Source organism: Chiloscyllium plagiosum, chromosome 11, assembly GCF_004010195.1.
Source record: "Chiloscyllium plagiosum isolate BGI_BamShark_2017 chromosome 11, ASM401019v2, whole genome shotgun sequence".
In the NCBI taxonomy this organism is placed as follows: domain Eukaryota; kingdom Metazoa; phylum Chordata; class Chondrichthyes; order Orectolobiformes; family Hemiscylliidae; genus Chiloscyllium; species Chiloscyllium plagiosum.
This window is the reverse complement of record NC_057720.1, coordinates 541,382-553,746: the sequence shown is the minus strand read 5'-3', so window position 1 is coordinate 553,746 and position 12,365 is coordinate 541,382. Positions and strand designations below refer to the sequence as shown.

The following is a 12,365-nucleotide window of genomic DNA, read 5'->3' as shown; positions in this document are numbered from 1 at the left end:
CAGCAGGATAAAGAAGAGCTGGAAACTTGGGCAGAGAAATGGCAGATGGAGTTTAATCGGGACAAATGTGAGGTGATGCATTTTGAAAGATCTATTGCAGAAGGCAAGTATACAATAAATGGCAGAACCCTTAGAAGCACCAACAGACAGAATGATCTGGGGAAAATGTCCATAGTTCCCTGATAGCGTCAACACAAGTGAATAGGGTGGTCAAGAAAGCATATGACATGCTTGCCTTCATTGGTCAGGGCACAGGTGAAGGAGAGGGTGGGGTGGAGAGGGGTTGTCAGTAATGTTTTTCAGATAGATGAGGATGGATTTTTGTTGGGCACAGGGTCGAGAATTATTGGGAGTGGATAATCGATCATGATCATATTGAATGGTGGAGTAGGTTTGAAGGCCTCGATGGTCTCTTGCTCCTTTTTGTATTTTTGTATGTTCCTGACATCACCTGAATAGTCTGGCTCCAATATTTTTGGTTCCCTTCTTTTGGAATGCTGGATCCCTGAGGAATACTGTTTGGAGCTGGGGTCAAATCCAAGCATTATATGGATATTTCCTTCACTCAAGGATCCCAATGCACGGTGAGAGTTCAGGGCTCTGGAATAATGTGGAAATCCAGCTCTTTAGTTATTTTGCCTCTTGTCTTTGTTGGAGTTGGTTTCCTCCTGAGACTGTCTTTAGACGCGTTTTGGTTTTGGTGGGAATTAGATTAGATTAGATTAGATTACTTACAGTGTGGAAACAGGCCCTTCGGCCCAACAGGTCTACACCAACCCGCCGAAGCACAACCCACCCATACCCCTATATTTACCCCTTTTACCTAACACTACGGGCAATTTAGCATGGCCAATTCACCTGACCTGCACATCTTTGGACTGTGGGAGGAAAATGGAGCACCCGGAGGAAACCCACGCAGACACGGGGAGAATGTGCAAACTCCACACAGTCAGTCGCCTGAGATGGGATTTGAACCCGGGTCTCTGGCGCTGTGAGGCAGCAGTGCTAACCACTGTGCCACCGTGCCACCCACTAATCTGGAAACATGGACAACCCTCAGTGATCCTGGAGAACTCAGCTTGGGGCCATCACTGACAGTAAACCTCAATTCAGCCACAAATTCCATTCCTCCATCTGCAAACACCTTCCCTGTCTCTGTCACCTCTTCATTCCCTGCACCCTGCCCTATCTCTAATACCTCCTCTAGCCCCCTACACCCCCTCCCTATTCCTGTAACCCCCTCCAGACACTACATCTTTCATTATTTCTGTTCCCTCGTCTAGCTCCATAATCTTTTGACCTCTCTGTCCTGCTCTATTCTGGCCTCTTGTATGTGTCTTGTTCCTATTTCCCCGAAACATTCAACCAAACTGCTCAACTTTGGAACTCCCTCCTTAAACCTCTCTGCTTCTCAGTGTATCTCTGTCTCTTTCTCTCTCTTCCTTTAAGATGTTTCATAAACCCTCCCTCTTTCACTAGCATTTTGTTTCTGTTCTGGTGTTAACTTCTCCCATTACCTATCTGGTTACTGGCTGGGAAGGATCGCTGTGTACGTGTTGCTGATGGGAGCTGGTGTTCAGCTGCTGTTTCTTTCTTTTTTTCCAGTTCCTTTGTCTGAAGAACATTCGGACCTTTCTCACCACATGCTGTGACACCTTTGGGATGCGGAAAAGTGAACTGTTTGATGCCTTTGACCTTTTCGATGTTCGAGATTTTGCAAAGGTAAGGTTGGGTTGTTTCCTGTGTCGGCCGATGGGACATTGCTGCTACGTTATTGTTTGATCAGTTATGGCTAGCAATTGTGATAGTTGGAGCATTGCTGCTGGCTCATCAGGGATTTATAGAGTTTTTACGATTCTGTGAAAGATCGCTGTGTTCCACTCCTGTCAATGTTAATATGTTGGCAAAGTATAATATACTCGTTCCCTCTGCAATCTTTGTTGGATGTTAGTATCTGTTAGTATCAGGAATTGTTCCTGTGTCAGTGTGCACACAGCAAGAGTTCAGCTAATTAACATGAACAGTGATCACTCACACTCGCAGATGTTGACTCCTCAGTAGTTAGTACAGAGGGATTGGGAGTTCTCATCTTCACCTGCTGACTGATTCAGGATTCTCAGATACAATGGGCAAGGAGATTCTCAGATACAATTATGTTAACGATCTTTGACACCATTTCAGTGTTGTCTTTGACACCATTGGTTGTTGAGGGAGTTGGAGAGAGATTACTGTTGAAGAAATGAAGATGTTTCAGATATTTATAGGGAATGAGCACACAGGAGAATGAGCTTGTTCAGAAATGATTAGGAAAGTGGAGCACAATCCCACATTTAATAAACCCATGGAAAGATTGCAGTTATATGGTTCTTCACCTTTCCTTCCACGAAAGTTCACCAGTCCTGTGTCTGCCTGTGTCCTGAGCATCGTTTCCATATACTGATTCTCCAGGATATTCCTGAGCTTTGTATGAGCACTGAAAGTGTATCTGCTGTTTACCCAAGGACAGATCATGAATTACAGCAACAACAGGGTCCCTGATCTTAACTCCAGCGCTGGAAACATCCCCCACGGTGGGACTACAGTGGTCCTGATTTTGGTTTTATGAACCAGTAGCTAGTTCTGTGTTGGTGGAGCTTTTCATTTCTGGCCAGATGGACTTGAATATGAGAGAATCACTAGAATGTGAAACCTCATCAAAGCCTTGATAGAGATTGATTGATCTCACAGACTGGTGAGCAACTGCATTTCTCTTACCGGAGCTACCTTAGGAGATGATGGAAGATGAAGGAAATGGTCCCTGGAATTGAGTGAAGCAATTGACGAGACCCACCAGCTCAAACATGAGTATTCCTGTCGGGATTGAGACCTTTCTGTTCAGCTGTCCAAAACACACTACCAATTCTCAAACCATGAGAGTCTGCATTATCAGTTCAAATACAACAAGATATTCAGAAAAACACTAAAGAAAACTTCAGTTTGAGAAATTGCTAATTATAGTGCAGTGCCCTTCTGAATTTCCTGTTTAATAATGTTTCCTGTAGCACTTTGCATTTCTGTAATGCCTTGCGTTACCTCAGGGCTTCTCAAGTGATTCACAGCTAATTGCTCAGTACATTTCAGTGTGGTCAGTGTGGTAGAGCAGGAAAAACAGCAGCACATTTGTGCACAGCAAGATCCAAAAAGCATCACCATGGTGACAACACAATCAGTTCAAAGTTATAAGCTGACAGCACTAGGCAGAATTACCCCACTCCTCAATTAACTGGGGACGAATATTGTTCGTCTAAGACAACAGAGGGAACCTTGATTTAATGTTTCAACTGAAAGGCAGCAACAACAAAAAAAAGCACAGTCCCTTGGCACTGACGCTCTGACAGTGCGGCACTCCCTCAGCACTGACCCTCTGACAGTGCGGCACTCCCTCAGCACTGACCCCCTTCAGTGCGGCACTCCCTCAGCACTGACCCTCTGACAGTGCGGCACTCCCTCAGCACTGATCCCCTTCAGTGCAGCACTCCCTCAGCACTGACCCTCTGACAGTGCAGCACTCCCTCAGCACTGACCCTCTGACAGTGCGGCACCCCCTCAGCACTGACCCCCTTCAGTGCGGCACTCCCTCAGTACTGACCCTCTGACAGTGCGGCACTCCCTCAGCACTGACCCCCTTCAGTGCAGCACTCTCTCAGCACTGACCCTCCGACAGTGCGGCACTCCCTCAGTACTGACCCTCTGACAATGCAGCACTCCCTCAGCACTGACCCCCTTCAGTGCAGCACTCCCTCAGCACTGACCCTCTGACAGTGCGGCACTCCCTCAGCACTGACCCTCTGACAGTGCGGCACTCCCTATGTGGTGTTTGTGCTGAGACCTTGAGTGTAGAATGTGAAGCCTTAATCTCCTGAGTAGGAGATGAGATTAGCATGAGAAATTATCGCTGGCATTTCACTAAGTTTTCTCTGAGTTTCTTATGTACAGCTTGCTGGCTGCACAATAAAGAGGAAAAGGTTTGTGGACCACTTCCTGATTCATTGGTACTTGTGTTTGTGCTGTGACCCTCAGAGAATATTTCACTGTTTAACAACGGAAATTACCAACAGATGGAAGCGCCTTAATTATTAAACCAGACTTCAGGTGCCCCGAGACCTCCACGCTGTCTCAGTGTGCTGCTGGCCTCTCTCTATCAGGAGGAGATCACAGGGTCAGTGCTGAAGGGGTGGGCACTGTCAAAGGGTCAGTGCTGAGTGGGTGGGCAGTGCTAGAGGGTCAGTGCTGAGGGAGTGGGCACTGTCAGAGGGTCAGTGCTGAGGGGGTGAGCACTGTCAGAGGGTCAGTGCTGAGGGGGTGGGCACTGTCGAAGTGTCAGTGCTGAGGGGGTGGGCACTGTCGGGTCAGTGCTGAGGGGGTGGGCACTGTCAGAGGGTCAGTGCTGAGGGAGTGGGCACTGTCATAGGGTCAGTGCTGAGGGAGTGGGCACTGTCAGAGGGTCAGTGCTGAGGGAGTGGGCACTGTCATAGGGTCAGTGCTGAAGGAATGGGTATTGTCAGAGAGTCAGTGCTGAAGGGGTGGGCACTGTCAGAGGGTCAGTGGTGAGGGAGTGGGCACTGTCAGAGGGTCAGTGCTGAAGGAATGGGTATTGTCAGAGGGTCAGTGGTGAAGGGGAGGGCATTGTTAGAGGGTCAGTGCTGAGGGGTGGGCACTGTCAGAGGGTCAGTGCTGAAGGAATTGGTATTGTCAGAGGGTCAGTGCTGAAGGTGAGGGCACTGTCAGAGGGTCAGTGCTGAAGGTGAGGGCACTGTCAGAGGGTCAGTGCTGAGGGAGTGGGCACTGTCAGAGGGTCAGTGCTGAGGGAGTGCCGCACTGTCAGAGGGTCAGTGCTGAGGGAGTGGGCACTGTCAGAGGGTCAGTACTGAGGGAGTGCCACACTGTCAGAGGGTCAGTGCTGAGGGAGTGCATCAGTTTAAGGTTAGAGGGGAAAGAACAAAGGGAACCTGAGGGGCAATGTTTTTACACAGGGGATGGTCCGCATATGGAATGAGCTGCCAGTGGGAGTGGTTGAGGCAGGTAGAGTAACAATATTTAAAAGGCATTTGGTTAAATACATGGACAGGGAAGGATTGGAAGGATATGGGCTAAGTACAGGGACATGGGGTTAGTGTGGGCGGACATTTTGGCGGGCATGGACCAGTTTGTACCAAAGGGCCTATCTCTGAACTGGAGGACTCTAACACTCAATTTCATTAAATATATAAAGAACATCAATATAACTAGAGAAACAGTGAGTCCAGAATAAGTCTTGGTGGACATGGGCACAGTCCTCATTGAGTCAGTCTTCACAATGGAAATGAACAGTTCAGGTATAAATATCAGGATGGAAGACTGTGAAATAGGAGGAGAAGCTAACAGAGAGAGCAATGTGCCAGAGGGTTTACAACTCTAAAAAAGAAAAATCTGCAGGCCCTGATGTGCATTCCAGGCTCTTGAGAGCAAGGGAGCAGGTAACAGGGGCTCTCTCAGTGATCCTCTCTGCTCACAGGTGAGGTGCGAGAGGACTGAAGGACTGCCATCATTGTCCAAATATCACAACATGGGGCACCAGAGAATTACAGGCCAGTCAGTCCCATCTCATCGATGGGGAATTTACTGGAAAGAATTCTGAGGAACAGAATACATTTGCAATTGGAGAGATCTGGATTTATCAGAGTTTGTATGGATTTGGTCAGGGAAGGTTGTGTTTGAACAATTTGATCAAATGTTTTGAGGCTGTAATCAGGAGAAACACATTTGATGTTTACTACGCATTAGTAAGGCTTTTTATTAGGATCCCTCATGGCAGACATTTTGTATTCATTCACTCATGGGACGTGGGTGTCACTGACTGGGCCCCCTCTTGAGAAGGTGGGGGTGAGCTGCCTACTTGAACCACTGCAGTCCATGTGCTGTGGGTTAACCCACAATTTCCTTCGGGAGGGAATTCCAGGATTTTGACCCAGCTACAGTGAAGGAACGGCAATATATTTCCAACTCAGGATGGTGAGTGGCTTGGAGGGGAACTTGCAGGGAGTGGTGTTCCTGTGTATCTTCCATCTTCTAGATGGAAGGAGCTGGGTTTGGAAGGTGCTGTCTGAGGAACTTTGGTGAATTTGTGCAGTGCATCTTGTAGATGGTACACACTGCTGCTACTGAGGGAATTTAAAATGGTGTTGTGGTCACTTAGTAAAATGCTGTCGCTTTGCCTCCTGTCCGGCTTCATTCCCTCAACTTGATGAATTGCTCCTTCAGAGACAGTACTGCAGAGATGGGCTGAACAGCCTCCTCTCTATCATCATTGAGCAATACTTGTAATGTCACTGAGTGACTCCCTCCACCAGTTGCTCCCCTGGGACTTTGTTACTGAGTGACTCCCCATTGCCCTCCATCTTCGGGGTCTGTGTTACTGAAGGACACTCCCCTCTGGGGGTCTCTTACTGAGTGACTCCCCTGCCCCTGCTCCTGATTAATTGAATTTCCCCTTCCTGGTGGCAGTCAGTCCATTTTCAGTCACTGTGCTGTGCACTCTCAGCTCTGGCCCAAGATGGTGATCAGTAACAGACGCTGCTGGAACTCCTGCTGTTGACTTTTTTTTCCCTCTGCGTTATTTATAGCTCCCAGGTAAAGCCTCTGTCCAGTATGTGACATACTGTACACTTCCTAGATGGACTGGAGATTGATTGCTGCTCATATCGCAGAATAAAGGATAACATTGCTTCTTAGCCTTGCTCTGTGATTTCAGCAATACGACATTTCAGTGAGTCACGGTGTCGCGATCTGAGCTGTCACACAGTGGGAGCAAGAAGCCTTTCTCAATGGAATGACCTTGACACATTTTCGGTCGAGATATTAGACACAGTAACCATGTAGATACTGTACAGTGCTGAGGGAGTGCCGCACTGTCAGAGGGTCAGTGCTGAGGGAGTGTTGCACTGTCAGAGGGTCAGTGCTGAGGGAGTGTTTCACTGCCAGAGGGTCAGTACTGAGGGAGTGTTGCACTGTCGGAGGGTCAGTGCTGAGGGAGTGCTGCACTGTCAGAGGGTCAGTGCTGAGGGAGTACCGCACTGTCAGAGGGTCAGTGCTGAGGGAGTGTTGCACTGTCAGAGGGCCAGTGCTGAGGGAGTGTTTCACTGCCAGAGGGTCAGTACTGAGGGAGTGTTGCACTGTCAGAGGGTCAGTGCTGAGGGAGTGCTGCACTGTCGTAGGGTCAGTACTGATGGAATGCTGCACTGTCGGAGGGTCAGTACTGAGGGAGTGCCACACTTCCTCAAGAATGCCACTCTCTTCCCTGGATCTACCTTGTCCAGCCTTGTTAGAGTTTTAAATATTTCGATCAGAACCCCACCTCATCGTCGACTCCAGCACCTGCAGGTCCCAATGAGCTAATCTCTCCTCATGGACAGTCCTGCTTTTCCTGGTGTTAGCCGAGGCAACGTTGCTGCTTTGTCTGACAATTTTATATGTTTCCTCTTTGGCCCTAATGCCATCACTAACTTCTCTTCTAAGCTGTGGTTGAGTCACCTCTCCACATTTAATATTCTGCTAGATGGATCCAAATAATTGTTGCAATTCATGCCCCCTTCAGTGTGAACCTTTATGTGTTAACCCCTTCAGCGTATTCCCCAATCCACTGTCACCAATTTGTGCCTCTTTCCCCCCCCCCCTGCGAGTTCCCTCTATTTTGATTCTCAATTCCAGTTTTGGAATTAATGACTTTACTCTCCACCTTAATGAAGAATTCTATGGTAACTTTATTGTAACAAATAAGTAAAGAGTAACATGGATGGGTGAGAATCTGTCTCACTTCCTATAGACTTGACTCACTCGGACCTGGAGAAGTTATTTGACAAGTTGCCACATCAAGGTTTACTCATCAATCAGAGTAGATACCTGAGGGGGGGGGTAGATTCATGGAGCACACTGGATTGATTAGCTCACAGCAAAGGGAGAGTCAGCACAAAATGATCAAGATGCAATGAGTGGTATTCCAGAAATCTCAGTGCTGGGGCCTTGGTGATGTATCGTACAATCAAAGACTCTGATGAATGGGCCAAAGTGTGGGTGCTGGGCACACATTTGGTACATTTATACCAGGGCAAGTGAAGGATTGAGGGAGTCAGGAGGTGAGCTACTCACCTCAATTCTCAGTCTATGAAACACTGGCACTTCCGTACAGCTGACTTTATGTAGCAGCTTCCAGCCCAACAACCATTTCAGGGAATCGGGTCTGACAGCAAAACAGAATGAAGCTGCTCAGTAACAGTTGGGTGCACGGATGGGCTGCAGACTGTCAGCATGTGGGAACCTGTTAAACAGCAGCCGCTCTGGTGTTCAAAGGGTTCAGGCTCCTTCGATTCCACACCTGTTCATCATTAAAAGAAAGTTCTCTGGTTAATTGCCTGATGTTTTACTGTGGAAACCTGGTTTGGATTACAATGACTGAAAGCTGCACCAACAGTTAATGACTTGAACCAGATGCAGGATATCCATGAGGCGCTGTGGGCCATTAACAGCAGCAGAACTGTACTCCAGCACAATCTGTAACCTCATGGCCCGGCATATCCCCCACTCAACCATTACCACCAAGCCGGGGGATCAACCCTGGTTCAGTGGACAGTGCAGGTGGGCATGCCAGGAGCAGCACCAGGCAGACCTGAAGATGAGGTGTGTGATGAAAGTGTGATTGTATTTTAATTTTTTTTACTGTAAGTTTTGTATTTGTCAGTGTTTGAAATGACCAATTAGCATTGAAAGACAATAATTCCCATGATTCCAAATCATACAGATGTACAGCACAGAAACAGACCCTTCGGTCCAACCCGTCTGTGCCAACCAGATATCCCAACCCAACCTAGTCTCACCTGCCAGCACCCGGCCCATATCCCTCCAAACCCTTCCTATTCATATACCCATCCATATGCCTTTTAATGTTGCAATTGTACCAGCCTCTCCCGCTTCCTCTGGCAGCTCGTTCCATACACATACCGGCCTGTGTGTGAAAAAGTTGTCCCTGGGTCCCTTTTAGTTAGCAAGTTTTGAGAAGATTTGTAGCTCATGTTGAGGTTCTGGCTGTAGGTTTGCTCAGTGAGCTGGAGGGTTCATTTCCAGACATTTCGTCACCATACTAGGCAACATCTTCAGTGGGCCTCCAGGTGAAGCACTGCTGATGGTTCCTGCTTTCTATTTATATGTTTGAGTTTCTTTTGGTTGGTGATGTCATTTCCTGTTCCTTTTCTCAGGAGGTGGTAGATGGGGTCTAACTCAATGTGCTTGTTGATTGAGTTCTGGTTGGAATGCCATGTTTCTAGGAATTCTCGTGTGTGTCTCTGTTTGTCTTGTCCTAGGATGGATGTGTTGTCCCAGTTGAAGTGGTGTCCTTCCTTATCTGTATGTGAGGATACTAGTGAGAGAGGGTCATGTTTGTGGTTAGTTGATGTTCATGTACCTGGTGGCTAGTTTTCTGCCTGTTTGTCCAATGTGGTGTTTGTTACAGTTCTTGCACGATATTTTGTAAATGACATTAGTTTTACTTGTTGTATGTATAGGGTCTTTCAAGTTCATTAGCTGCTGTTTTAGTGTGTTGGTGGGTTTGTGGGCTACCATGATGCCAAGGGGTCTGAGTAGCCTGACAGTCATTTCTGAGATGTCTTTGATGTAGGGGAGAGTGGCTAGGGTTTCTGGGCATGTTTTGTCTGCTTGTTTGGGTTTGTTGCTGAGAAATCAGCAGACTGTGTTCTTTGGGGACGCGTTCTTGTAGATTACACAGTTCCTACGCAGAGCAGAGGAATATCACCTATACCGTGTATTCAAAATAAATACCAGCACCTGACCCATATCCCTCCAAACCCTAGATTAGAGTGGTGCTGGAAAAGCACAGCCGGTCAGGCAGCATTCGAGGAGCAGGGAAATTGATGTTTTGGGCAACATCAATCTTCCTGTTCCTTGGATGCTGCCTGACCGGCTATGCTTTTCCAGCACCAGTCTGATGCAGACTCTGATTTCCAGCATCTGCAGTCCTCACTTTTCCCTCCAAACCCTTCCTATTCATATACCCATCCAGATGCCTCTTAAATGTTGCAATTGTACCAGCCTCCACCGCATCCTCTGACAGCTCATTCCATACACGTACCATGTTCAGCCTCTCCCTGTAGAACAAACCCTCCAACACTGGCAACAGCCTTGTAAATCTTTTCAGAACCCTTTTCAAATTTTAGAACATCCTTCTGATAGGAATGAGACCAGAATTGATTAGATTAGATTAGATTACTTACAGTGTGGAAACAGGCCCTTCGGCCCAACAAGTCCACACCGACCCGCCGAAGCGCAACCCACCCATACCCCTAACCTAACACTACGGGCAATTTCGCACGGCCAATTCACCTGACCCTGCACATCTTTGGACTGTGGGAGGAAACCGGAGCACCCGGAGGAAACCCACGCAGACACGGGGAGAACGTGCAAAGTCCACACAGTCAGTCGCCTGAGGCAGGAATTGAACCCGGGTCTCTGGCGCTGTGAGGCAGCAGTGCTAACCACTGTGCTACCGTGCCGCCCACAAATTGCATGCAATATTCCAACATCCGGACTGAGAGACCCTGGAAACAAGACGGGCATTCGCGGGTGGCCGGGATTTGCAGCAGCACTTGCTGTTTCGCTGCGGTGCGAAGGGCACTAAGACTTTTTTTTAGATTACATTACAGTGTGGAAACAGGCCCTTCCGCCCAACAAGTCCACACCGACCCGCTGAAGCGCAACCCACCCATACCCCTACATTTAACCCTTACCTAACACTACGGGCAATTTAGCATGGCCGATTCACCTGACCTGCACATCTTTGGACTGTGGGCGGAAACCGGAGCACCCGGAGGAAACCCACGCAGACACGGGGAGAACGTGCAAACTCCACACAGTCAGTCGCCTGAGGCGGGAATTGAACCCGGGTCTCTGGCGCTGTGAGGCAGCAGTGCTAACCACTGTGCCACCGTGCCGCCCACGTGGTGGTTCGGTCGAGTTACTCTTGTGTACATAAGACCCGGGTAAAGGTAAATTTCGGGTGACCTGGATTGACAACAGTTTTGGCTGTCTGGTATTGCCATGGGATGGGGCGCGCAGGTAACTCTTGTGCACAGACCAAGGTATGAAAATTGACCTTTAAGTATTACCTTGGTGGTCAGGTCCGTAAGATAAGTACGGGGGTATTGGCAACTTAAAAAAATAGAGAATAAAGGTCTTTGATTGGCTAGATTAATCTAACGAGTAAGGTATCTACCTGATTCGATCACCCAGCCTTAGACCGGTTGTTAAGAGGGGACATCCCCCACGCGAAGGTCAGGACCATGAAGTGGGTGTGGAAGAAGGTGACACCGGACCTCAGAGGGTTAATCAAAATTATATAAAGAAACGGCCGAGTATTAAAATGGGAAATAAGAATAATGGGTTTAAGTGTCGAAGGGGACATGTAGGAAAAATGTTAAGAGATTGGAAGTACAATCCTCGGACGTGAGGAAAGGATAAAAAATGATAAAATGTCAATGGAAACCAGCCTTACAGTCAGGAGGAATCAGATAATGCTTCGTGTCAGAAGGATTAGGAGCTGAAGGGCTACTGTGGACCAAAGTCCTATACAGCCGCAACATGACCTCCCAATTCCTATGAGTACTTGGGACTATGATGTTGTGGCCATTAATGGAGATGTGGGTTTCACTGGGGCAAGAATGGGTGCTAGATGTTCCAGGGTTTAGAACGTTTAAAAAGAACAGGGAGGGTGGAAAAAGAGGAGGTTGTGTAGCATTGCTAATCAGAGAGTGCATCACAGCTACTGAAATGAAGTTTGTTGAGGAAGGTTTGCCTACTGAGTCAGTATGGGTGGGAGTTAGGAACAGCAAGGGAACAGCCATCGCATTGGGGGTTTTCTACAGACCCCTAATAGCAGTAGAGAGATTGAAGATCTCATAGGAGGGCAGATTCTGGAAAAATGCAGATGTAGCAGGGGAAGCCCTAAATGGGTTTATTTGCTTCGGTTTTCACCAAGGAAAGGGACCTTGTTTTAGAACATAGAACATAGAAGAATACAGCGCAGTACAGGCCCTTCGGCCCTCGATGTTGCGCTGATCCAAGCCCACCTAACCTACACTAGCCCACTATCCTTCATATGCCTATCCAATGCCCGCTTAAATGCCCATAAAGAGGGAGAGTCCACCACTGCTACTGGCAGGGCATTCCATGAACTCACGACTCGCTGAGTAAAGAATCTACCCCTAACATCTGTCCTATACCTACCCCCCCCTTAATTTAAAGCTATGCCCCCTCGTAATAGCTGACTCCATACGTGGAAAAAG

The 12,365-nt window shown here is 47.9% G+C and overlaps 1 protein-coding gene across 1 annotated transcript in view; it reads left to right on the top strand.

Moving 5' to 3' along the window:
• The first annotated feature begins 1,606 nt into the window (after positions 1 to 1,606).
• Positions 1,607 to 12,365, top strand: part of LOC122554088 (guanine nucleotide exchange factor VAV3-like) — an 85,558-nt gene continuing 74,799 nt past the window's right edge. The window contains exon 1 of the mRNA XM_043698540.1: positions 1,607 to 1,722. Within this exon, the coding sequence (XP_043554475.1) occupies positions 1,663 to 1,722 (60 nt within the window). The 5' untranslated portion in view covers positions 1,607 to 1,662. The remainder of the gene's footprint in view (positions 1,723 to 12,365) is intronic.